The following is a 27,514-nucleotide window of genomic DNA, read 5'->3' as shown; positions in this document are numbered from 1 at the left end:
AAATATTCATGAAGCTGACTAAATAACCAATCAATAGAGTATATTCGATACAATAGGAATAGAGGTTAGCTTAACTGTGGCATGTATATGTTCTATTGTCATAAAAAATGGCATACATTAAATCAAAATGATTCATTGCTCAAACTAAACAGTAATAAAGTTAGGAATTAAAATGGAGGTGAGTGTCTTTAAACTTTTAATCAATAACTAGCTATAGAAAATAGTTGAATTGATATATTGTTTTGTTTATGAAACGTTTCCAGAATTGATTTTGAAGCGGAAACTCTGGTTTCAGTGTAATTTTAAACCATAATTTTAATGCTACTATATAAACAGCTGTATCAAGTTTGGTACTAAAATTTGATATCCACATTACATGGTGTGTAACGCAAGGTCGTTTGACAACTCCGCTACATTAATTGTATCTACCCGGTGAAGAACTTTGGCTTCCCAGGTGCTGAAAATCGAGTTATGTGAAGCACGAAAACCACAATCATTGTTAATACAAGCATTATGTCTTACTTGAAGGTGTATATATGTGTAGTTTGCGCCTAATGACGGCCAATACGGCCTTTCAGCCACAGGAAAGCCTAAGGCACGTAGAGTACGGATCGAATTATAATTGGAGACCTTTATTTTGTGTGCGATGACGTCAATGTTTTTGTTGCGACCAAGAAAGAGGGCAACTATATTTTATCAACTGCTTTAGATTAAGTGCATATTAGAATCGAAATAATGTATAGCAAAATCTTGTTTTACCTAAATTAATACACTCAAAATCGGTTAAATGTCGCAAGAATATTTCACTCGGACTACGTCCTCGTGAAATTTTTCCGCGGACGTATAACCTTAAAGGCAAAGAAAATCTTCTATATAAGTGACCCCCCCCCCCTCTCCCCCCAAATTCCAGACTTTTTAATCCCCAATATACAAGATCCTGTCTGGTCCAGTCTGATAAGGGTCCATAAAACCCCTGTAGACTTGACATGTAGCCTAATTATTGTCAGAGGATCATAAATTTTATTGCCTACAGGTAAATTGGTTATTTCCTGTGTTTTGCATTTTATTAATTGAAATGCTGTTGTTTTGTTTAGTCTTTTTTCAGCATGTACACAAAATTATTTTAATTGATAAGATACCAATTTTGATTGCTCAGTCATGTTGAGTAATGTCCTGGCCAATTAAATTATAACTCTTATAGCAAAGCATTTCTCATTATAAAATAATTATTCAAAACTTAATAAGAGAAATTACGAGTTTATTTATTTAATGATTATGATCTTTTTATCAAAAGTAACAAAATAAAAAAGAAAAAAAAGAAAGATAATTGCTGGATTTTATTAGAAATTAAAGAAGCGTTCAGTTGCATTTTTAATAGATAAAGAAGGTATATAAACAGAAGGATGTTATGTATTAAAAATGCTTAATTCCTCTTGTGTTGTCTAAATAATGTTAACTTTCTTTTATGTATAATAAAATACAGCAATAAAGATATATCATTGTCCAAAATACACAATAATTTATTACTTCTAAAAGCTATGTGCCTGAATGCATTTTTTATATTTTTGATAATAAAAAACAGCAATAATGAGATGTAATTGTTAAAAAACTTACTTTATTAAAAATATGATAAAACACTGTTGTATTTTATCACTTTGTTTATTTAGCCCTAATTCAATCAAGCTTTCTAAACTCGTTATAAAGGTGAGAACTGATTTGCTATAAAGGTGAGAAATATCACCTGCAATTTATTTACTGCACAGTAGCTATACAGTAGCTTATTATGATAAACAGAAGCAAGTCTACCAATGGTCCTGACTTGTGTATTGGCCCTTATCACCAATACGCAGACCTTATCATCTCCATAGGCCACATACCAGGCATACCAGAATCAGTGTCTTTAATTTCCGATTTAGGAATGGAAAGCGAACGTGATTCTGCTGTAGAGATCGGACTCACGGCTTGGAGATGTTTATATTCATAAATAATGTTAACACCCTATCTAGAGGCCACATTTATGACCCTATCTTCATGAAGCATGGTCAGAATGTTTATCTTGACGATTCCTACTAAAACTGGGTCTTGGTGGGTCAAAAACTAGGTCACCCGCTCAAATCAAAGGAAAAGCTTGTTAACACTATTGAGGCCACATTTATGACCCTATCTTCATGAAACTTGGTCAGAATATTTATCTTGATGATTCCTAGGCCAAGTTCGAAACTGGTTCATGTGGGGTCAAAAACTAGGTCACCACACAAATCAAAGGAAAAACTTGTTAACACTGTAGATGCCACATTTATGACCCTATCTTCATGAAACTAGGTCAGAATGTTTATCTTGATGATTCCATAGCCAAGTTTAACAGGCGAGCGATATAGGGTCATCATGACCCTCTTGTTTAAAGATACATCTTGTTTCATTTTACCAGGCTGTGTTTGTATGGTATGATCATATCAGCAAGACGCACGCAGAACCCCTACCAAGTCAAGCTTTTCCTTTGATTTGACCTGGTGACCTAGATTTTGACCAAACATGACCCAGTTTTGAACTTGGCCTAGAGATCATCTAGGTAAACATTCTGTGCAAGTTTGTATCAAATCAAAGCATAAATGAAACCTTTATATGGCTGAAAATGCCAATATAGAGAATTTTGCCTCTTTCAGGGGCAGTAACTCTAGAACCCATGATGATATCTAGCCGGTTTTCAAAAGGAACTGAGATCTTATTGTGACTTACGTTGTGTGTAAGTGTGGTTAAAATCGAATGTAAAATGTCACTTCTATCGTGTTCTCAAGGTAAAAAATTAACAAATTTTGGCACTTTCAGGGGTCAGTCTGGTGCTGTAACTCCGGAACATATGATTGGATCTGACGGATTTATCATGGAATCCAAGATCTATTGTTGTTAAAGATATTTTGCAAGTTTGTTTCAAATCAAACCATAAATATTTTTATATAAAATAGCAAATATTGGCCCTTTAAGGGACCATAACTCTGGAACCCATAATCAGATCTGGCCAGTTATTGGAAGGAACCGAGATATTATGCCAATACAAGTTGCATGCAGGTTTGAATAAAATTGATGGCAAAATGTGGTTTCTATCGTGTTCACAAGCCAAAATAACCTTGTAATAAACAATACACCTTACAGCACATGCACACCCCTTAAGAAAATATTATCTATTCCATTCGGAAACCTGTGGAATTTTTCATCTACCAGTCAAAATGTACAGTTTTAATCAACTATTAAATGACCTTCACCCCGTATATAAAACAGGAAGTAAAGATGAAATCAATACCGGCCTGTGGCCGGAAAAAAGAAATATCATGATTAAATACGTGTGTTCTAATTTATGACACATTCTTCCTGGAAAGAGAATGATTATTATAAAAGGTTATAGAGTCGAATAAATATGCTCTTTTATGCATGGATTGATTTGCATAAAACGGAATTAAACATTTCCGCTACCAATGGGAAATGTCAGGTGTAAGATTCAGACAGTCAATGTCACATGAAGCGTTCAAACTTCTGATTCCTTCACGGAATATACTAAAACAACTAATTGCCTTGCATTACAGAGTCCCCTACTGGAAGGTGACAGTTTATCAATGCACCAATGATGTATTTATCAAATAATCAACGCTTTCGAGTGGTTTGTCGTCTAATTTATCACGGTTCTGAGTTCAAATGTGCAGGAATTGAAACACGAGTGCGTTAGCCCAAGTGGTTAAATACGGAAGCATCTGAACGATGAATCGTGGTAAATTAGACGATAAACCACATGAAGGCATTGATTGTTTCATTCTAACATGCTAATGAAATATTTTGGTAAATATGATACGGGATTTCATTTACCTGAGGAACAATGAACCATACGTCATTCGGCAATTTGACGTCATAATGCTCTCTTACCGGTCCGCACGTCAACTGTTGTTAATCCCAGAATATAGAGAGCTTGATTTTCTTCTTTGTTTAACTGGCAATCAAATCGAGCCATGTTAGAATATACAACATTGTGATTTATATGCAATATGTAATAACGCAAAATGGATTTAAATATATAGATTATATCTGAAAATCTGCAGTCGTTAATTGCTTTTAACATCTATTTGTATATATGAAAGATTTGATAGAGAAAAATTGTAATGGCATACTTCATCATATTAAAGTGAAGTTATTCTGAAGAAGAAAAAAACACTAATAACTGTTATTAATTTTGTGAATGTGAATTAATGTTTATGGCAAGTTATCTAAATATCCATATAGGTAAATGAAAAAGTTACAGATTGGACAAGAAAAATGATCATTAAAATCTTTGGAACGGACACAAAATAGACAGTTAACTTTTGACCTCCATTTTCGGCGTTGTCCTTTGAGCTAGAGGTGGTCTTGGTATTTTACATGACACGTCGTCTTTTTATTGGAAAGTTTGTGCCTAGTAATATCAAAATCTCTTGATGGATGGCAGCATTATGGACCAGACGTGAAACAGACCCTGTTAATACCATGTTAACCTTCGATCGCCAAAATGTGACCCTGACCTTTAAGATAGTGGTCTGCAAGTTGAGCGTGACACATCGCCTCGTTATAGGGAACATTTGTGCCAAGTAATATTTAAATACTTTGATTGATGGTTGAGTTACGGACCGGACAGGAAAAAATCCGTAAAATGTGACCTTGACCTATAAGCTCAAAGTCTAAAATGATGCATGACATCTTGTCTTATTATTGAGAAAATTTGTGCAAAGTGACGTTAAAATCCCTAAATAGTTGAGTTACAGACCAGAGACCAGACAGGAAAGACCCTGCTGACCCTCGTGACATTTGTGACCTTGATCTTTGTGCTAGGGCCTTTGTGTTGCACATGGTACGTCATCTATTATGAGGATTGTCAGTGCCAAGTAATGTTACCAACCCTACATGGATGGCAGATTTAGGAATCGGACACGAAAATGGGAGATGGGTGGACGGAATGACGGACGGAATGAGGGACAAATGTAAAAACGCGATCTAATAGTTCCCGAAACAAGCATGGGACCAATAATTTGACAGAAAGAATCGCGCAAACAAGATTGCATTGGCTTGGCATTGTTAACTCCTGTAAGGTTTGATGGAAATCCACCAAATAATATAAGAGAAGTGATCAAATTATCATAAAATTTGATGAATCAAGAGCCGTGACCGCTTTAAATAACCGAACCGGAAAATGTCAACAATATGCACAATGAGGCTTGGTAACTGAGTTTGGGGGAAATGTGCCAAATGACATCAGAGAATTGTGACCAAAACATCTTAAAATTTGATGAATCAAGGGCCGTAACTCCACCGAAAATAATCGAACCAGAAAATGCCGACGATATGCACAACTAGGCTTGGCAATGATCACCAATGTGAAATTTTGTGTAAATCCATCGTGCGGTGTCGGAGGTGTTGCGTGGACAAACTTTGTGACAGACAGGCAGGCGGACAGACGGACATATTGACAGACGGACGGACAGCACTAAATCAATTTGTCTCCCCCACCACATAATGAGCATTTTTGGTTGCTTTCTAGTTGTTTTTTTTCCGCTTAGATCGTTTAGGTAATCCAACGTACGGTACTAAACAAACACTAGTTCCAATTTCTGGGTGCGATATCCGGACAATATAATAACGAAAACAATCAAATGCAAAACAATAGGAGAATATATTATTTAATAACTTCTAGCATGTATTGTTTGCAAATCTCTCTGAGATTTCAGATAAATTAAATAATACAATAATTTGCTAGGCAACATGCAACACATTATGCGCGATTATCAGTATATCTGTCAGCGTGTTATGAAATATTCATACAGTCAATTTTCGCGTTTTAGCGTTACACGCAATTTTGTGTATGAATGAAATATTAAACGGAATTAGATAGCCTTTTTTCTGTTATAATGTAACGAATACTTCGTACCACACGTAAACCTTTGTCTGTCAGCGTTATGACGTTTCTTTAAAATTTCGGAAGGACTTATTTATTTGCATGTCAGTCAAAATGGATATATTTACGATCATTTAAAAAAAACGGTATGTTCAATTTGATGTTTTTGTTAATTGCTTTCATGTTTATACTTTACTTAATCTCCTTATGGTTGTAAATAATACCGAAGTTTAAAAATCCTTCAAACTGGTTATACGCTTGTTTTGAATCGCACTGTGCTTAAATAACCTATGTGTACAAGTTATAAAGTACAGCCTTATTAATCTGTTTTGTTATTTTTTATTTTGTAATACAGATTGCATATTTTTCATACCATAAAAGTGGTTTATATCTCATAAATGCTGCCTTGTCAAGTTTTGGTTCAGCAACAAGAAATTCTCGTTAGAATTATGTGTTTACATGTTAATAATGTGGAAGGAACCGTTTTCAGACATAACCGTTTTCAGACATGACAACTTAAATCTTACTGCCGTTGTAATAATAATAATAATAATATAGATAGAGGATATCAGATGAGTGTCTTTTCGTATTGAATTTATGGAACGAGTTGAATAAAATAATAAAATGCGAGGCTCTGCCGAGCATTTTATCAATTTTATTCAACGAGTTTAATAAATTCAATGTGGAAAGCCACAAATGAAATATTCTTTTTATCACATGTTAACTTTTTCTCTCGAAACATCAAAATTTCTACTTTTTTTTAACTATATAAAAAAGTCAATTTGACCTACGTCTCTCTATCCTTAAAATAATTATGTAATGAAAAAAAAATGAATTAAAGATAATTTATTGTGAACAAACTAACCTTTAGTGACAGAAACAGTATAAAGTAGTATGAAAAAATGATATTCTTTCACTGGTTGTAGGCGCAGATTGGAATATACGGCCTCGAGGGTGACTGTTTAAGGCGGTAACGAGGCTATAGCCAGTAATTTAACCTGTTTCTTGCAAACCATATTCAAGAAATAATACTAAAAATCAAATCAAACGAAAGGCTTTCTTTTTAGAACTATTTTCTTACAGCAGCGTATTTAAACAAAGCGCGGGAAATCAACGTTTGTAAACAGGAAAGACGTCATGACGTTTCAAAGACAAATAACAATGTTAGTTCCGGTTTTGTTTTATCACTCGCAACGTAACGTTATGTATTTGTAATAAACTTACGTTTTTTTTTAAATCGAGAAATATACTGTAAGGAACAAACAGGAACTATCAAGGTATTGGATTTATTTTCTGTTTTATGAAATAAACTATATATTACTACATAAATCTTCTACATAAATGTAGTTCGTAATACGTCATTTCAACACGAGACACCGGTGAAAATAACGGAATCCCCATCTGGTGTGTAAGAATGATTTTATATTAAAACAAAAAAAAAAAAAACAACGTTGGATTGCTTATAAAAAAAGTAGCAATATTGTAATTATGTTTGCATGAATCAAATGCCTTGACAGCTGCACATTTTAAGAAAGTCATTTTATATGGAAAAACATGGTGATAAATCTAAACCGGAACTTCGTTGTGTGGTGCGTCTCTGTTAACATGCATCAATTTCCAGCGCTTCGTTTACGCTGGATATCTACTACAAGAAAGTGTGCTACAAAGAAAGTATTTAATTTTGCTGAAATAATTCTATAATTTGTATTAGATGTACGTAAAAGTAATATATACTATTTGTTGTAGATGAATACGTGAATATCTGGCTCGCGGGTAACTGTTTTGGCAGAAACTCGTAAGTTACCCTCAAACCGGACACCTATTAAAAACGGATTTTTCTATTCATACGAAATAATGCAGGTAGATGTACATATTCTGGTATTTGCGTGGGGAAAAACTTTATCGATTGGCTATTGGTATATCTATCTACGTTCATAAAATAATTTTGCATAATTTATTACTAAAGAAAAGGTCAGTAGAAAATTTCAGTTGAATGATCTACTTATTGTCTACGTAAGCTCTGTTACAACACATTTGTAATAAAAACCAGATTTGTAATAATCATAACAATTCTCGTTTTTATTACAAAAGTGGTTGCAAAGGTTCAACCACATTTGTAATAACCAGATTTGTAATAAAAATCGAAAACTTTTTTTTTCGGGAGATGTGTTTTCCCACGTGATATTCAAGCTTATGCATGCGTTATTAAGGACGTGCAGGTCGAATTGAACTGTCCCGGGTCATTTAAGACTCCAAATGTTTTACCCGAAATCCTTCTTCATAGACATATTTTACTTTAGAAAATTATTACATTTCTCGTTTTTATTACAAAAGTGGTTGCAAAGGTTCAACCACATTTGTAATAACCAGATTTGTAATAAAAATCGCAAACACTTTTTTCGGGAGATGTGTTTTCCCACGTGATATTCAAGCTTAGGCATGCGTTATTAGGCAAGTGCAGGTCGAATTGAACTGTCCTGGGTCATTTAAGACTCCAAATGTTTTTACCGAAATCCTTGTTCATGGACATATTTTACTTTAGAAAATTATTACATTTCTCGTTTTTATTACAAAAGTTGTTGCAAAGGTTCAACCACATTTGTAATAACCAGATTTGTAATAAAAATCGCAAACACTTTTTTCGGGAGATGTGTTTTCCCACGTGATATTCAAGCTTATGCATATGTTATTAAGCACGTGCAGGTCGAATTAAACTGTCATGGGTCATTTAAGACTCCAAATGTTTTACCCGAAATCCTTGTTCATGGACATATTTTACTTTAGAAAATTATTACATTTCTCGTTTTTATTACAAAAGTGGTTGCAAAGGTTCAACCACATTTGTAATAACCAGATTTGTAATAAAAATCGCAAACACTTTTTTCGGGAGATGTGTTTTCCCACGTGATATTCAAGCTTATGCATATGTTATTAAGCACGTGCAGGTCGAATTAAACTGTCATGGGTCATTTAAGACTCCAGCTGTTTTACCCGAAATCCTTGTTCATGGACATATTTTACTTTAGAAAATTATTACATTTCTCGTTTTTATTACAAAAGTGGTTGCAAAGGTTCAACCACATTTGTAATAACCAGATTTGTAATAAAAATCGCAAATTGTTTTTTTGAGAGATGTGTTTTCCCACGTGATATTCAAGCTAATGCATGCGTTATTAAGCACGTGCAGGTCGAATTGAACTGTCCTGGGTCATTTAAGACTCCAAATGTTTTACCTGAAACCCTTGTTCATGGACATATTGTACATTAAAAAAGTATTACATTTCTCGTCGGTTACTAACATAAAGATACTGTTGTACTGATTTTAATATCATTGACATTTTTATCATCATTATAAACATTATCATAATAATAATAGTAATAATAATAATCCTCATCATCTTGGGCTGGTCCGTTCTAGGATCAATGGTAAGATTAATTGCCCTAAACTGTATTACCTAAATACTGTTGAAAGCAGGCTCTCTGAATCCAACAAACAAATATATTATTCATCAAAACCATTATACAGATTACCCAAATTCGAGACGTTTGCAGTAATAGGTGTAATATGACCACTACAGATTGTCAACAAATGGTGGTTATTTGTACCAAAGTATTTGGAAATCTGACTAAAGCGAGTTATGATTCGTGCACAAACATTATATATTACACAAAATAACAAAACAGATCTAAGTTCAAAGCTGTGACCTTGATCTTGGAGATAGCAACAAGGATCATGATCGCAACACACCTTCTATCCATGCTGGTTATTTGTACCAAATAATTTGAAATTTCTGACTATGCATGGGCAAGTTATACCAAGGACAAAAACTTTGTATATATAACTGCACGAACACACAAACTCCGCTGTTTCACGGCGGGATTATAATAAAAGAAAGCCTGTTAACTCATAGGCGGGCTCAGTGAGGTGAGGGTAATTAGAAAATAAGGTGTATTTTCTTAGAATCTCATAGACATTAGTTCGCAGCACAAGATCGGGCCCTCCTAGACTTAAGGTTGACAAGTTGTACATAATTTGTACCATGACATAGCAACTTCCTGTCTGTCAACCAACTTGAAACAGCTCTGGATGACGAAAGATAGCTACAAATGTATGTCGCCACCGGGTTCGAACCAGTGACCTGAACTTGTAGATAAACATTTCAGCTAGTCGAGGTAACAGTGGAAGTAGCTGAAGTTGGTATCATATTAAAGTGGTAGTGACAGTGGATGCAGAAATGATAACAAAAATTGAGCCACGTGACGGGTTAGTTGGTAAACACCGTTCGCTGTTATTTCAAAGAAGGCTTATTCTACCTGAATATGAAATTTTCTGACCCTAATTCAGATGCATAAATGCACAGGTCAGTCTAAATATAGACTTTCCGGAACTTCACGAAAATGTCAGAATGCCAGAGATTCTAAGAAAATACACCTTATTTTCTAATTACCCTCACCTCATTGAGCCCGCCTATGAGTTAACAGGCCTTCTTTTATTATAATCCCGCCGTGAAACAGCGGAGTTTGTGTGTTCGTGCAGTTATATATACATGTATAAGTTTTTGTCCTTGGTATAACTTGCCCATGCATAGTCAGAAATTTCAAATTATTTGGTACAAATAACCAGCATGGATAGAAGGTGTGTTGCGATCATGATCCTTGTTGCTATCTCCAAGATCAAGGTCACAGCTTTGAACTTAGATTTGTTTTGTTATTTTGTGTAATATATAATGTTTGTGCACGAATCATAACTCGCTTTAGTCAGATTTCCAAATACTTTGGTACAAATAACCACCATTTATTGACAATCTGTAGTGGTCATATTACACCTATTACTGCAAACGTCTCGAATTTGGGTAATCTGTATAATGGTTTTGATGAATAATATATTTGTTTGTTGGATTCAGAGAGCCTGCTTTCAACAGTATTTAGGTAATTCGGTTTAGGGCAATTAATCTTACCATTGATCCTAGAACGGACCAGCCCAAGATGATGAGGATTATTATTATTACTATTATTATTATGATTATGTTTATAATGATGATAAAAATGTCAATGATATTAAAATCAGTACAACAGTATCTTTATGTAAGTAACCGACAAGAAATGTTATACTTTTATAAAGTAAAATATGTCCATGAACAAGGATTTCGGGTAAAACATTTGGTGTCTTAAATGACCCAGGACAGTTTAATTCGACCTGCACGTGCTTGATAACGCATGCATAAGCTTGAATATCACGTGGGAAAACACATCTCCCGATAAAAAGTGTTTGCGATTTTTATTACAAATCTAGTTATTACAAATGTGGTTGAACCTTTGCAACCACTTTTGTAATAAAAACGAGAAATGTAATAACTTTTTAAAGTAAAATATATCCATGAACAAGGATTTCGGGTAAAACAATTGGAGTCTTAAATGACCCAGGACAGTTTAATTCGACCTGCACGTGCCTAATAACGCATGCATAAGCTGGAATATCACGTGGGAAAACACATCTCACGAAAAAAGTGTTTGCGATTTTTATTACAAATCTGGTTATTACAAATGTGGTTGAACCTTTGCAACCACTTTTGTAATAAAAACTAGTAATGTAATAACTTTTTAAAGTAAAATAAATCCATGAACAAAGATTTCGGGTAAAACATTGGGAGTCTTAAATGACCCAGGAAAATTTAATTCCACCTGCACGTGCCTAATAACGCATGCCTAAGCTTGAATATCACGTGGGAAAACACATCTCCCGAAAAAAAGTGTTTGCGATTTTTATTACAAATCTGGTTATTACAAATGTGGTTAAACCTTTGCAACCACTTTTGTAATAAAAACGAGAAATGTAATAACTTTTTAAAGTAAAATATATCCATGAACAAGGATTTCGGGTAAAACAGTTGGAGTCTAAAATGACCCAGGACAGCTTAATTCGACCTGCACGTGCATAATAACGCATGCCTAAGCTTGAATATCACGTGGGAAAACTCATCTCCCGGAAAGAAGTGTTTGCGATTTTTATTACAAATCTGGTTATTACAAATGTGGTTAAACCTTTGCAACCACTTTTGTAATAAAAACGAGAAATGTAATAACTTTTTAAAGTAAAATATATCCATGAACAAGGATTTCGGGTAAAACAATTGGAGTCTAAAATGACCCAGGACAGTTTAATTCGACCTGCACGTGCCTAATAATGCATGCCTAAACTTGAATATCACGTGGGAAAACACATCTCCCGAAAAAAAAAAGTTTGCGATTTTTATTACAATTCTGGTTATTACAAATGTGGTTGAACCTTTGCAACCACTTTTGTAATAAAAACGAGAAATGTAATAATTTTCTAAAGTAAAATATGTCCATGAACAAGGATTTCGAGTAAAACATTTGGAGTCTTAAATGACCCATGACAATTTAATTCGACCTGCACGTGCTTAATAACGCATGCCTAAGCTTGAATATCACGTGTGAAAACACATCTCCCGAAAAAAAGTGCTTGCGATTTTTATTACAAATCTGGTTATTACAAATGAGGTTGAACCTTTGCAACGACTTTCGTAATAAAAACGAGAAATGTAATAACTTTTTAAAGTAAAATATATCCATGAACAAAAATTTTGGGTAAAACAATTGGAGTCTTAAATGACCCAGGACAGTTTAATTCGACCTGCACGTGCCTAATAACGCATGCCTAAGCTTGAATATCACGTTGGAAAACACATCTCCCGAAAAAAAAGTGTTTGCGATTTTTATTACAAATCTGGTTATTACAAATGTGGTTGAACCTTTGCAACCACTTTTGTAATAAAAACGAGAAATGTTATAATTTTCTAAAGTAAAATATGTCCGTGAACAAGGATTTCGGTAAAAACATTTGGAGTCTTAAATGACCCAGGACAGTTCAATTCGACCTGCACGTGCCTAATAACGCATGCATAAGCTTGAATATCACGTGGGAAAACACATCTCCCGAAAAAAAGTGTTTGCGATTTTTATTACAATTCTGGTTATTACAAATGTGGTTGAACCTTTGCAACCACTTTTGTAATAAAAACGAGAAATGTAATAATTTTCTAAAGTAAAATATGTCCATGAAGAAGGATTTCGGGTAAAACATTTGGAGTCTTAAATGACCCAGGACAGTTCAATTCGATCTGCACGTGCTTAATAACGCATGCATAAGCTTGAATATCACGTGGGAAAACACATCTCCCGAAAAAAAAAGTTTGCGATTTTTATTACAAATCTGGTTATTACAAATGTGGTTGAACCTTTGCAACCACTTTTGTAATAAAAACGAGAAATGTTATAATTATTACAAATCTGGTTTTTATTACAAATGTGGTTGTAACAAAGCTCAATAACATTTATGTTAGCCAGATTAAATTAATATATCGGTCGGATTCGTAGTTTCGGTTGTTTGAAATTATTGCATATAAAATGTCTTCCTAAAATGAATTTACAGAATAAAAATTTTGCCAAATTTGTAAAGGACGTCATTCTAACATGGCTCGATTTGATTTAAAGTTGAACACATTTTTTTTCAAGCTTTGTATATTCTGCAATAAACAGCGGCTGACGCGCGGACCGGTAAGAGAGCATAATGACGTCAATTATGATGTCAAATTCCGGTTTATTACTTCTCGCAAAAACGGAGCTCAGCATAATTTTTATCAAAACATTTCAACAAGTATGTAAGAATAAAAAAAAATCAAGGTCTCAGTGTGGTTCGTCGTATAATTTTTTGACGGTTCATCGTTCAGATGCTAAGATATTAATTAAACCATGCGGGCTAACGCCCTCGTGATTCAATTCTTGCGCATGTGAACCGTGATAGATTAGACGACAAACAACTCGAAGGCCTTGATTATTTGTTAAATATATAATATAAAGCATAGAATTACTTCATATACAGTGTAAAGTTTGACAAAATTAAACAACAAGGCTGTTTTATTACAAATCGAATACAAAAATAAACAAGAGCTGTCCGTAAGACAGCCAAGCTCGACTATTCGAAATATTGTCCCAGAAGCAGGAAAATATTACCCAAAAAGGTTAAATATCAAAAGAGTTTTAAGTTCAAAAGGGGGCATAATTTGACCAAAATGCATATCAGTTATGGGACTTGCTGCTATCAACTAGTTTTATAACCCCGAAGGCACATGTGAAGCTTCAGTTCAATATCTGCATTAGTTTTGGAGATAGAAACTCGCATGTAAAACTTTAACCAGAATTTTCAAAGTCCAAAAGGGGGCATAATTTGCCCAAAATACATGCCAGAGTTATGGGACTTGACCCAGTGAGGTTGGTAATTGATCTAGAAAAAGAAAAAATAAGTTTCAAATCTATATGCCTTTTAGTAATTGCTGTATGTACTTGCACGCAAAACTTTAACCAGGATTTTCTAAGTCCAAAAAGGGGAATAATTTGCTCAAAATACATGTAAGAGTTATGGGACTTGATCCAGTGAGGTTAGTAATTGATCTAGAAAAAGAAAAAATAAGTTTCAAATCTATATGCCTTTTAGTAATAGCTATATGTACTTGCACGCAAAACTTTAACCAGAATTTGCTAAGTCCAAATGGGGGCATAATTTGGCAAAAATGAAAGTCAGAGTTATGGGACTTGATGCTATCAACTAGTTTTATAACCCCGAAGACACATGTGAAGTTTCAAATCAATATCTGCATTAGTTTTGGAGATAGTAACTTGCATGTAAAACTTTAACCAAAATTTTCTAAGTCCAAAAGGGGGCATAATTTGCTCAAAATACATGTCAGAGTTATGGGACTTGACCCAGAGAGGTTGGTAATTGACCTAGAAAAAGAAAAAATAAGTTTCAAAGCTATATGCCTTTAATTGATGGCTGTATGTACTTGCATGCCAAAACTTAACCAAGGTGTGACGCCGACGCCGACGCCGACGCCAGGGTGAGTAGAATAGCTAGACTATTCTTCGAATAGTCGAGCTAATAAATAGATCTAAATAAAAAAAATTCCTATTGAATTATAAGTTCTATAATCAGTGACAGTGTAAACTTTTGACGCGAAAAACAAAACGGCGTTTACGTGATTTGACTTGTGTTATTGGCATAATACCAGAGACATCTGTACTCGTAGCTCATTTTCAGTCCTAGAATTTAAACTAAAGCCAAACAAGTATTGGCATTTTACTTGTTGGCAGTTTCAATTTACAGTTCTTATCGATCTAACCTTTCCTGTTTTACCAGACAATGTTTTGTCAAAGGTAACGACCCAATGAATAGTTAAAGTTAACATTGTCATATCAGGTGCTTCAGAGAACACTCCGATATAGCAACACAGATTTGCTTTTAAAGGTCATGTCATCGATTCTTATAGACAAAAAGTGCAAGAAACGGTGCTTACGTACTGAATATAAATTCAAGTTATCAGATCAGACATAAACCTTTCAGAATTTAGTTGATAAAGGACACGATTGTATTCTGAGACTCGCCTTCATTCATATTCAGTTTAATATTCCTGCAGCCTGGTTGCATCGGGATGAACTTGAGCTAGGTCGTGCAACACTCAACAAAACAGATATTCTTTTTTCTAAATGTGCTTTCAGACCCTCGCTATTGTTTGAGTGATAGAAGCCCCCCTGCATATTTACGTGTGATTCTAGACGTTTATAAGTTCCAAGTGGTTCATGAATGGTTCATCAGTAATACTAATGTTCCCTTATAAGATTCTTTCACTGGCTGTAGGTGCAGATGGGAATTTCCGACCTCGAGGGTAACTGTTAAGGCGGTAACGAGGCTCCAGCCGAGTAACCGCCTAAACAGTTACCCGAGAGCCGGATATTCCCATCTGCACCTATAACTAGTGACAGAATCCTTTTCTTGCATACCGATATCAAGAAATAATAACAAAAATAAAATCAATCGAACGGCTTTCTTTTTAGAACTATTACTTATAGCAGCGTATTTAAACAAAGCGCGAGAAATCAACGTCCGTAAACAGGAAAGACGTCATGACGTTTCAAAGACAAATAACAGTGTTTAAGTCCGGTTTTGTTTTATCAGTTGCAGCGTTTTTCATAAAATAACGTGTTTTGAATCGAGAAATATACTATCAGGAACAAAGATGAACTGTCAAGGTACTGGATTTTTATTCTGTTTTTTTTTTATATATAAATTATAAATAACTGCATAAATCTTCTACATATATGTAGTTCGTAATACGTAATTTAAAGCACGAGAGTCATCTAACACCCGGGGTGTAAGATGGATTTTTCCAGCACCGGTAAAAAATACCGGAAATCCCCGCCTGGTATGCAGGAATGGTTTGTCTTGTGCCCGCGTCGTTAAAGGTCGGTGTGAGTCTCCGCATGATTTTAATCCCTCGCTAGTTTCCGAGTTATTGTAGAACTTCGCTAGAACCTCGCTTGTATTCGCGTTTCTAGACCCTCGTTATTGTCTAAATGGTTCTAGAACCTCGATTGTATTCATGTTTCTAGACCCTCGTTATTGTCTGCATGATTCTAGAACCTAACTTCTATTCGCGTTTCTGTACCCTCGTTAGTGTCTGCATGATTCTAGAACCTCGCTTGTATCCGCGTTTCTATACCCTCGTTATTGTCTGCACGATTCTAGAACCTAGCTTGTATTCGCGTTTCTATACCCTCGTTATTGTCTGCATGATTCTAGAACCTAGCTTGTATTCGCGTTTCTATACCCTCGTTATTGTCTGCATGATTCTAGAACCTAGCTTGTATTCGCGTTTCTATACCCTCGTTATTGTCTGCATGATTGTAGAACCTAGCTTGTATTCGCGTTTCTAGACCCTCCTTATTGTCTGCATGATTCTAGAACCTCGCTTTTATTCGCGTTTCTATACCCTCGTTATTTGTCTTTATGATTCTGGAACCTCGCTTGTATTTGCGTTTCTATACCCTCGTTATTGTAGGGATAACGCATGTTTTTTCATGTTATAACATCTGCAGAATCCCGAGGGATTGGTTGGTACCATAACATCTGCAGAATCCCGAGGGATTGGTTGGTACCCGAGCCCGTTAGGGCGAAGGTACCAACGATTCCCGGGGGATTCTGAAGATGTTATAACACGAAAAGAACATGCACTAACGCTATTCTAGCAGAAAACGCGTAAAAAACAGGTGAATTAATATATTGTCCCTCAACGTCATTGAATTTCATGAAATGCGCGGTAAAGTCTATGTTGTTTTGTCACGTTGACGTCATTTCATTTTTAATTATCCGTTTTGGGGCCGTAATGCGTTTACGCTTTGCCACGGAACGCGGATATATAAAAAGGTGTTATAACAGCACGTGAGCGCGAGAATCTCTCTGTTAACACACGTTTTCTCTCCTGTTAAAACACCCCCGGAAAGTGACAATAACAGCAGTTTTATGCTAGAATTTCTGCATGATTCTAGAACCTCGCTTTTATTCGCATTTCTATACCCTCGTTATTGTCTGTATGATTCTAGAACCTCGCTTGTATTTGCGTTTCTAGACCCTACTTATTGCCTGCACGATTCCACATAAAACTAGACTATCGCTAGTGTTATCTCACTTTTTCTGCATGAAACTTCCTGCACAAGCGCCAGCTTGATTCTACACTCAATAGCCGGTCCGTATAGTATAGCGTACTTGTAGTTCTGTTCCCTAAAATGGTCGCATTACTGCTTTGAAGCTTCCATGTATTGATAAAATAATGTTATATTTTAATCTATTCCGTTGACACCCGTGTGAAGTCTCACTCATTTTCAATATACCCCGGAAAACGGAAAACGGTGCTTTTCAAGGGACTAGAGACAGCAATTGCCTGATGATAACTTTTAATTAAAATCTGTCAAATGATGACATCAATGCTGTTAATTACATCAAAGGATTGACAGGTGACTTGGGTCATTCATTTAAGATAATTGTCTCTGCAACGTGCTCCATGAAACAATTGGTATGATTAAAATAATCGATGATATAATTACAGTTTTACATGATCTTGATAACGAGAATCAATCAGTATTCTCAGCGGTATTATCGATTTGAATTAGTATATTTTCTTTTATTTTTACCATAACCTGGATTTAAAATCATCTCGGCATGGATAACCTATCTGCAAAAAGCATACTCTTTTTTTAAGCAGGTCTGAAAAAACTGGTTTTGAGATTGGCGACTGTCGTTGGTAGGACGGATGAGGTCACAAGGGTCAAGGTCAAGGTCACTGCTTCTAAAAATAGAAAAAAGATTTCTGCTCAATCACTTTAATAGTTTGCATTGTTGTATAAAAAAATAAACTTGGCCTATAAGAAGCTTATACTAACCAAGGTTGGGATTGTGTATGGGATAAGTGGGTAAAAGGTCAAGGTCAGCTTAACTTGTTAAATGTGCAGTGGCGCAGTGGTCTAGAGCGTTGAGCCAAAGCTACCTTTTGTGCCGCGGAACGGATTGGTCGCGGTTCAAATCCCACCGAGCGCCTAATTTTTTTGTGATAAAAAGTTATTTTAGTGCAGTTTGGTCAAGGTCAAGATCACAGTTACTAAAATATATTTTTTTCTGAACATGATCATCAAACAGATGGTTTCTGGTTTATAATTTTAGTTTGGATTTACTTACTGTCACTTTATGTATAGCAAACCTATATATGAAGAGCTGGCTTTGGATGATATACGAAACCAGATTTATATTAGATATTTGGGGTCACTGTTACTAAAAATAGGAAAATGGCTTCCAATCAATATCTTTAGTTTGGGTACATCTATTGCCAGCAAAATTGGTTTGTAGATAGCTTTCATCAAACACAAAGTTTGGGAATGTATTTGGGTAACTCGGGTCGGAGTTAATGTCACTTTAATTAAAAATAGAAAAATGGTTTTCGCTCAATAGCTCAAGTTTAGAACATGATAACTTGATTAAGCTGTTAGGTTGAAAGTTCCTCTGTTGCTCTGAAAGTGGTCTAAAGCGTTGGAATGAAGAGAACTTTTGTGCTGTAGAACAGATGGGTCTCTGTTCAAATCCCTCTGAGCGCCTAACTTTCTTTCTTCTCTTTTTGTGATAAAAAGTCATTATATTGCCATTGGGTCAAGGCCACAGTTACTAAAAATAGAGTTTTTTGTGATCATATCATCAAAAATGTAGTTTGCGGTTTATAAGTTTAGTTAGGCTTGACTTATTATCACATAACAAGCTTATATTATGAAGGACTGGCTTTTGATTGTATTTAGGATCACTATTATTGAAAATAGAAAAATGGTTTACACTCAATATCTTTATTTAGGTTTACTGTCAGCATTTTTTCTGTTAAGGTAGCTTTTATCAAAGACAAAGGCTGGGAATGTATTTGGAGGTCATTCGACTGTTACTCGAAATAGAAAATGATTTAGTGTTGGTCTTTTACAATGCAGAATGAACAGGTCACAGTTCAAATCCTGGTCTGGGCCTTACCCTGCCATGGGGTCAAGGTCAAACTAATATCGTGAGTCTGGAATTACATATGGCAGTGACATGTCTATTGTACTTCTGAATGGCATAATGTGATGCATTCAAATAATTATGTGTAATATGTATAATAGAACATGGCCCTTTTTTTAAAACAGAATCTGTTGGCGTGATGCAAAGTTTGAAAACCTGTTTTTCGTGGAATTCCCACGTTTCTTGTCAACTGTTCAATAGCATTTGTAACAAACATTCAGTCGTTACGTGACGTAGGTGACCAATCACAGTTTCATTGTTGTTTATTTAGAACAAAAGTAATAGAAAAGTGAGACATACATGTTTTAAAAGCAATACCCATAGAAACAAGTCAATAACAGTGTCAACATAAAGTACACGGAATACAATGAATTATGAATGAATCTTTGAGTTAATTAATGGCGTACTGGGAATTAAACCTTACTCCTGATAATTCATTATTTAGATACGATTGTAGTTCCATTTCCTATTTAATTTATTGATGATTATATGGCTACATTAAGGGGTATTTACAGTCATGGTTTTCGAAGCCAATTTTGAAAGTGCAGGTTTAGGACATTTCAAAAGGTCAAAAGGTGTTAAACGCAGCCCGTGTAAGTTTGTTAATTAGATATAGAATAAAGAATGCTAGTTATGTAGTGTATGAATATCATATTGCGATAATCAGTAATTGCAGCCGAATTGCTGATTTGGAAGGTAAAAACAACAGAAGATCAATATTTAGTAATTATTTTCTATAATCAGTTAAATGCATTTTATTAAAGCTTTACTGGCAATGAAAACTACTGTCTGTTGACCTACCATATTCGCTTAAAACAGTGATTGGGATTTAAATGTTATTATCTTGCAAGAATTCAAATGATTCTTTTATAGTTTATTGGATATAAGAACTGCCGACGGTTCCAGTAGGGTCACACTCTAAATTGATTAAATTAGTTATTCGGAAAATTTTCAAAAGAAATGGGGCGAGCAAGAGAGTGAATTCTAACATTGGACTTTTTGAGAGAATGGTACATTTTGATGAAGGGAACGTCATCCCGCCGAATGTCGCCCCGCCAAACATCGCCTCACCGAATGTCGCCCTGGTGAATGTTGCCCCACCAAACGTCGCTCCGCTGAATATATCCTTGACAAACGTCGCCCCGCCGAATGTCGTCTTTTCGCCACTGGAAATGACATAATAATATTAATAAAATTCAGTGTGAATAAAGGTAGTAAGATTTTATGTGGGGAATAGGGGTCTTGGGGAAGGAATGAGCAATTTACTCTGGTAACAATTTATTAGAGATTAACAAATATATCATAAATATTAAAATCTTACTGCCTTTTATTAGCTCACCTGTCACATAGTGACAAGGTGAGCTTTTGTGATCACCCTTCGTCCGTCGTCAGTCCGTGCGTTCGTGCGTCTCGTGCGTCCGTGCGTCAACAATTTCTTGTCTGCACGATAGTGGTTTTATTTATGATTTGATTTTAACCAAACTTGCACACAACTTGTATCACCATAAGATCTCGGTTTCTTTGTTGAACTGGCCAGATCCCATTACAGGTTCCAGAGTTAATGGCCCCTGAAAGGGCCAAAATTAGCTATTTTGACCTTGTCTGCACAATAGCAGCTTTATTTATAATTTGATTTTTACCAAACTGGCACACAACTTGTATCACCATAAGATCTTGGCTCCTTTCTTGAACTGGTTAGATTCCATTATGGGTTCCAGAGTTATGGCCCCTAAAAGGACCGGAATTAGCTATTTTGACCTTGTCTGCACAATAGCAGCTTCATTTATGATTTTATTTTAACCAATCTTGCACACAACTTGTGTCACCATAAGATCTAGGTTCCTTTCTTGAACTGGCAAGATCCCATAATGGATTCTAGAGTTATGACCCCTGAAAGGGCAAAAAATTAGCTGTTTTGACCTTGTCTGCACAATAGCAGCTTCATTTATGATTTGATTTTAACCAAACTTGCAATAAACTTGTATCACCACAATATCTTGGTTCCTTTCTTGAACTGGCCAGATTCCTTCATGGGTTCCAGAGTTATGGCCCCTTAAAGGTCCAAAATTGGCTATTTTGGCTTTTGCAGCCATATAGAGACTTCGTTTATGGTTTTATTTGATACAAACTTCCAAAATATCTTCAACAACAATAAATCTTGGATCCCATGACAAATCAGATTCATTTGTAGGTTCCAGAGTTATTTTATATCTGATTACCTCCCCTGATTGTAATCAAAATGGATTTATATCAGTAAGTACTTATAGGACTTACTTGAAATTTCATTATTGTCATTAGTTGGACCGAGTCAATGAGGGTAGATAACTATGGACTGATTTTGTGTCAAATTACCTCCCTTTATTTCAAATTAAAATGGGTTTATCTCCGTAACTAATGAAGATACTGATCTGAAATTTCATTTATGTCAACAGATTTATTTTGCAGATCCTTCTTTTGTTTACTTACAGTCATTTTTTTTAATTACTTCCCATTTACGTTACTATAAATAGCTTGTTTTAGTAACTTTTTTATTATTGGCCGTAGGGAAAAACCGAGACCACTTTTCTGTGGTACAACATGGATGGTACCTCCAATTTTTAGGTGTATTTTGACATATCTGTACCTTGTAAGATTTTTTTTTCTTTTTGGTTTAATTTCTTCCCTTTGTTGTTCCTGTCCTTTGGACATAGATATTTTTTCTGATGACCTTCTTGTCCTCAAGTGCAATGATAACAGGTGAGCGATATAGGGCCATCATGGCCCTCTTGTCTAAATCTTGATTCATGTCATTCCGGAAGGCGAATAGACGATGTTTGACGACGCGATGTTCGCCGAGGCGACGTTCGGTGGGGACGATGTTTGGCGGGGCGTCATTTGGTGGGGCAACGTTTGTTTGGGCAAAATTCGACAGGGCGACGACGTCTGACGATCCGACGTTCAGCGGGACGGCGTTTTGCGGGACGACATTCGGTGGGTTCGGCGGGGCGCACTCACGACGTTTTTCGTCGTATCGCTGCGACAGAATGAAATGGCACAAATCAGTCACCATAGTCAACAGTAAAGCCAACATCTTACTTTAACTGTCCGGTCGATGGCGTTAATCACCAAAACGATTTTGTTTGCACAATCAAAGCGTCGCTTTGAAACAAATGAACCACCGGAACGCTAAAAATATTGATTTTCGATCGTCTTCGTCCGATAGAGCAGACAGATCATAATTTCATTTTATTATGTATATAAATAAATAAGAAATTTGTCATTCTAAAATAATGATTATTATGGATACACAAATACAGAGAACATGTAAACCAAACAATCACCCTTTGCCCTGTCATAGTTAAACGATTACTTCTGTTGTGTCAAATTAATATTTCATTTAGATTAAGTTCATTTCATTAATTGAATTTAATAATAAATCTCACAAAAACGAAGAAAACTTCTTGCTTTACTCATCTTGATAACTTCTTTGTCATAAAACATAGATTCAATATTATAGTAAACATATATAACGAAAGTGAAAACGGTTACAGTCATAAATGTTAATGCCAATTTTTCAAAGGAGTATTCTATATGGCATGCCAAACGTTGCTAAATTATATATGTTTGTTATTATTATTGTATATTTGTTATTGTTATTCAATGTCTTGTCATTCATATTCTAAACGTCATTATTGTTATTCTATATTTCGTTATTCTTATTGTATCTTTGATATTATTATTCAATGTAGTGTCATTCATATTCTATCTTACCATTGTTATTCTATATGTCGTTATTCTTATTGTATGTTCGATATTCTTATGGTAAAAGTCATCATTGTTGTTCAATATCTGACGATTCTATTTACAAAACGTGTCATTCTTATTCTATGTTATGTGATTGTATTTGTATAACGTCGCTGTGCTATTTAAATCGCGGGAAATCGCACATACAATAAGAATATCAAGCTTACAAAAACAATAATGAATATACAACAACAATAACGTCTTTTACAATAAGAATATCGAACATACAGTAAGAATAACGGCATATAGAATAACAATGGTAACACTTAGAATATGAATGACAACGACATTGAATAACAATATCAAAGATACAATAAGAATAACGGAATATAGAATAACAATAATGACTTTTACCATAAGAATATTGAACATACCATAAGAATAACGACATATACAATAACAATAGCAAATTTTAGAATATGAATGACACGACATTGAATAACAATAACAAACATACAATAATAATAATTACATAAATATAAAATTTACATAATTCTACACTTAGGACAATTTCTTTCGAAGTGCCAACTTGGAAAAGTTTGATTGTCTTTCATTTTACCATCACTTCGTACAATAAAACCTTTACTGACAAGGGGTTGCAACGGAAAAATAACTACTTTTTTTTGGCCAAAGTACTTCAAAATGTTACACTTAAACGAGAAAAGGTAAACAATCAGAGATACATAAATATACTTACTAAAGCATAGGAATATGATATTTTTAGTTTGACTAAGAAAGCAAAAAAAAAAATAAATGATATAACACTATACCAGTGGAAACGTTTTACTACTTCTAGGTGTATAATTCTAAATTGTTTATGATATAATACTTATTGGCTTGTTCATAAAGTTGTGTTATTTCTATCTTTACAGGAAATGGAGAATGAGCCGTCCTTTGTTGAATCTCCGGTGGAACCACTGCGGTTTAAAGTTTCAACCATGGTTTTCGATGCTTTGGAGGAGATGTATTTTGCCGGAAGACATACCGATGTCCAAATAATAGTACAGGATAAATCCTTCCGCTGTCACAAAATAGTCCTTGCTTCCGTTTCAGAATACTTCGACGCCATGTTTTTGTCAGGCATGCGCGAATGTTATGATGGAGTTGTCCGACTTCAAGGTATTGAAAGTTCAACTTTTGTCGATATTCTTGACTTTGTTTATTCGGGAAAACTAAATATCTGTACTGAAAATGCGGAAGATCTGTTGCGAGCGTCTGCCTTGTTTCAAATCAAATTACTACATCAGAAATGCGAGGAATTTCTGATTGGACACATTTCAATCGAAAATTGTATCGGTGCATGGCGCCTGGCAAAGGCACACGAATGTAAGGAGCTTGCAAAAAAGGCGTGGTATGTGATTCTTGAAAACTTCACCGATGTTTGCAAAACTGAAGATTTCAATTTCCTTGACGCAGATGAAATGTACGAAATCATAAATGATGACGACTTGCAAGTAACGAATGAAGAAATTGTCTGCGACTCAGTTTTTCGATGGTATCGATTCGATCCAGAAAACCGAATGGAGCATACCTCTAAACTGTTTGAGCATTTAAGATTACCGTTGTTGAGTTCCGAATATCTGCTCAATGAGGTAGAACCGATGGAGCTTGTCGTCAACAATCAGAAATGTCGTGATATTGTCAGGGAGGCAATCAGTTATCAGATGTTGCCTTCTAGAAGACCGGATTTTAATTCTCCAAGAGTGACCTTTCGTCGGTATGCCAACATGGAAGAAGTCCTTGTTGTCATCGGTGGATACAACGCATCCAATGAGCGAGTTGCGGACGTTCTCGCTTACAGTTTTGCCCGGAAAACGTGGTTCCAACTGATGTCGTTGCCATGGAAACTGGGTCGCGAATTTTCAGCTTGCGTTTTTGGCAATGATATTTTTGTCTCCGGGGGATCTCAAAAGCTCGATTCTTTGCTCCAGTTCCGCTCAGACAACAATGAATGGGTTCGGTGCCCGAACATGATCCAGGGACGCAGAAGACACGCTATGGTTGCCGTAGGTGAATCTTTGTTTGTTCTAGGCGGCTATGACGACAATCAAACAGAAGAATCAAATAGGACACTTAATGACATCGGAGAATATGCTATAACTTCACGCACATGGTCGAAATGTGGTGAGCTAAATACACCTGTCCGTTCTACGACAGCTGCCGTAAGTAAAGAAAAAATATTCATTTTTGGTGGTTTGCTAGCAGATGAAAAAGAAACAAACATTGTACAATGCTTTGACACTCGTTTGAAAACTTGTACCCGTGTGGATAATCTGCCTTACGCTTGCAAACTCAGTCGAGCTGTTGTCTGCGACAAGCGAGTTTTTATCGTCTGTACGGATGGCAATGTCCTAGGTCTTACAGAAGATGGCGTGTGCAAGCCTGTTGCTAGGATACGACACTTCAATCGCAGACGCTTTGGAGCAATACACCATAAAGGAAATATTCTGCTGATGGGTGGTGAATGTGGTACATCGGTTTTCAGAGATATATTTACGTTTAATCCGGACACGGAAAAGTCGTGCACGATCGCAAGAAAAAATGTGCCATCGCGAGCGAATTTCGCAGGCCTGAAATTGATTCTTCATAAAAAGTTTCTCAAATATGAAATCAAATTTGATTCCGGGAAAATAAGTAATCAGACAGTACACACAAGCTAAAGTGTCAAAGATAAACAAGGCAATCAAAGACGACAAGTGTTACTATCGTTATCCTGGTTCCTTTGTCTGTCTTATAAATATGTCCCTGTCATGTTAGTATGGCTTCTTTAGATTGTCCAACACGACATACTTTTAAACTTCTACCTTTTATGAAAAAATAAGGTTTGCGATAAAACAGTACCTCGGCGAAACATATTGTGGCCTATACAAGCTACGTGATTTAAGAATGAAACGTCCAGTATAGCATGACAACATGGTGAACTTGTATAACGCAGACAAGTATTTTTGTAGATACACAATTATTTTATCATTGGCGGTACAGACTTTTGTGCACCACTGTAGTCTAACCACTATAGTCTAACCACTAAAGTCTAACCCTTAGCTAAATTTCTAAAGTGGACTGGTCCATCATTCAATTTGGGCAATACCATTTATTATTCCAAGGGGTGTTCACTGAAAATTTACTGGCTGAATAGCGAACAGTGCAGACCATGATCAGCCTGCACGGATGTGCGGGCTGATCTTGGTCTACACTGATCGCAAAGGCAGAGTCAGTTGCCGCCAGCAGGCTAAAGACTAAAGAGAAACAGCGGCTAACTGAAACAACGTTCAATGCAGTTTCCTTTGAGATCACTGTCTGAGTCCATTCAAGATGTATGTCATAGAATGTGCTATTGTTTGCTTTGTTGTGTCTATGCTGGCAAATGACCTACTGATAAATTTAATTAACTATTACAACAACAACAACAGTACGTGTGGCGGCCGTAAAAGTCTTCCCGTATCTGGACTCGCGGTCCATTTGGATTTAGGTGTTCATCCAATGTATCTGTAGAATGTAACTTCGCTTTAGGGGCGTGAGAGGAGTTGCACCTTCCATAACCTCTCGTGAACCTTCCATAACCTCTCGTGAATCTTCCATAACCTCTCGTGAACCTTCCATAACCTCTCGTGAACCTTCCATAACCTCTCGAGTCTACTATAAATTTGCTTGGTTGCGTGCTTTGTTTCCAAATTATATTTCTTTAATATTTCTTCTCATTTTGTGTCGTTTTATTTCATTAAATGTTATTTTGATAATAGAATTGATTAAAACAGCCTTATGAATACTTTTAGAATTGTTGAAATGTTTAACACAGAGCAAGATATGCTCCCGTCATTGTGGAATACTCGTTGCTATCCATTTTCATTTAGCTCTAAGCACTTATTTCAGTAACTTCGGAACATCATGTGAAAAAGGATGTAAACAGTCATGTGTTCAGAAAGAGGAGCTAAAACATCGGTAACTGTCGAATGCAGTAACGCTGGAGTGCAAAATGTTTTTTTTTCTCAGTGAGTTCGTTCTTATTCATTTTGCTTCATCCATAAACTTAACCAATCAAAACATTTTGCGTATTGCACAGACTCAATTGATCCGAGTCTGCTATTTTTTTTTTTGCTTGGTTGCATTTTATGCTGCCTAAGGTCTTCTGATAGATCTTATTAACTGTCGCAATAGCAATGCCGTGTGGCCGCCGTAAAAAAGCCAATGCTAGGGGGCGTGAGGGATGTTGTACTTTCCCGTACCTCTCTTGAACAGACTCAGTCAAACCGAGTCTGTTATTGTTTGGCTTGGTTGCATTCTATGTTTCCAAAAGGATGCTTACTGTTAGCTTGTATTGTTGAGATGGTCATTTACAATTATAAAGATGATTACTATATCCTGCAGAAACTCTATGTATACAC

At 35.6% G+C, this 27,514-nt stretch overlaps 1 protein-coding gene across 3 annotated transcripts; it reads left to right on the top strand.

Moving 5' to 3' along the window:
• Positions 1 to 34: 34 nt before the first annotated feature.
• LOC123551056 (kelch-like protein 6) lies at positions 35 to 26,149 on the top strand. 3 transcript variants are annotated; one of them, XM_045339707.2, is made up of 2 exons: positions 35 to 178; positions 24,005 to 26,149. In XM_045339707.2, exons 1-2 carry the CDS (start codon positions 173 to 175, stop codon positions 25,790 to 25,792), a joined length of 1,794 nt encoding a protein of 597 aa, XP_045195642.2. In that variant the 5' UTR covers positions 35 to 172; the 3' UTR covers positions 25,793 to 26,149. The 3 variants fall into 3 exon arrangements, with proteins under 3 accessions (XP_045195642.2, XP_045195652.2, XP_053380970.1); XM_045339717.2 differs by lacking the exon at positions 35 to 178 and adding an exon at positions 5,827 to 6,054; XM_053524995.1 differs by lacking the exon at positions 35 to 178 and adding an exon at positions 7,062 to 7,185.
• The last annotated feature ends 1,365 nt before the right edge of the window (positions 26,150 to 27,514 follow it).

The sequence above is a fragment of the Mercenaria mercenaria genome, chromosome 15, assembly GCF_021730395.1.
Source record: "Mercenaria mercenaria strain notata chromosome 15, MADL_Memer_1, whole genome shotgun sequence".
Taxonomy (NCBI): Eukaryota; Metazoa; Mollusca; class Bivalvia; order Venerida; family Veneridae; genus Mercenaria; species Mercenaria mercenaria.
The sequence above is the reverse complement of the archived record's forward strand: the minus strand, read 5'-3'. Positions and strand labels throughout refer to the sequence as shown.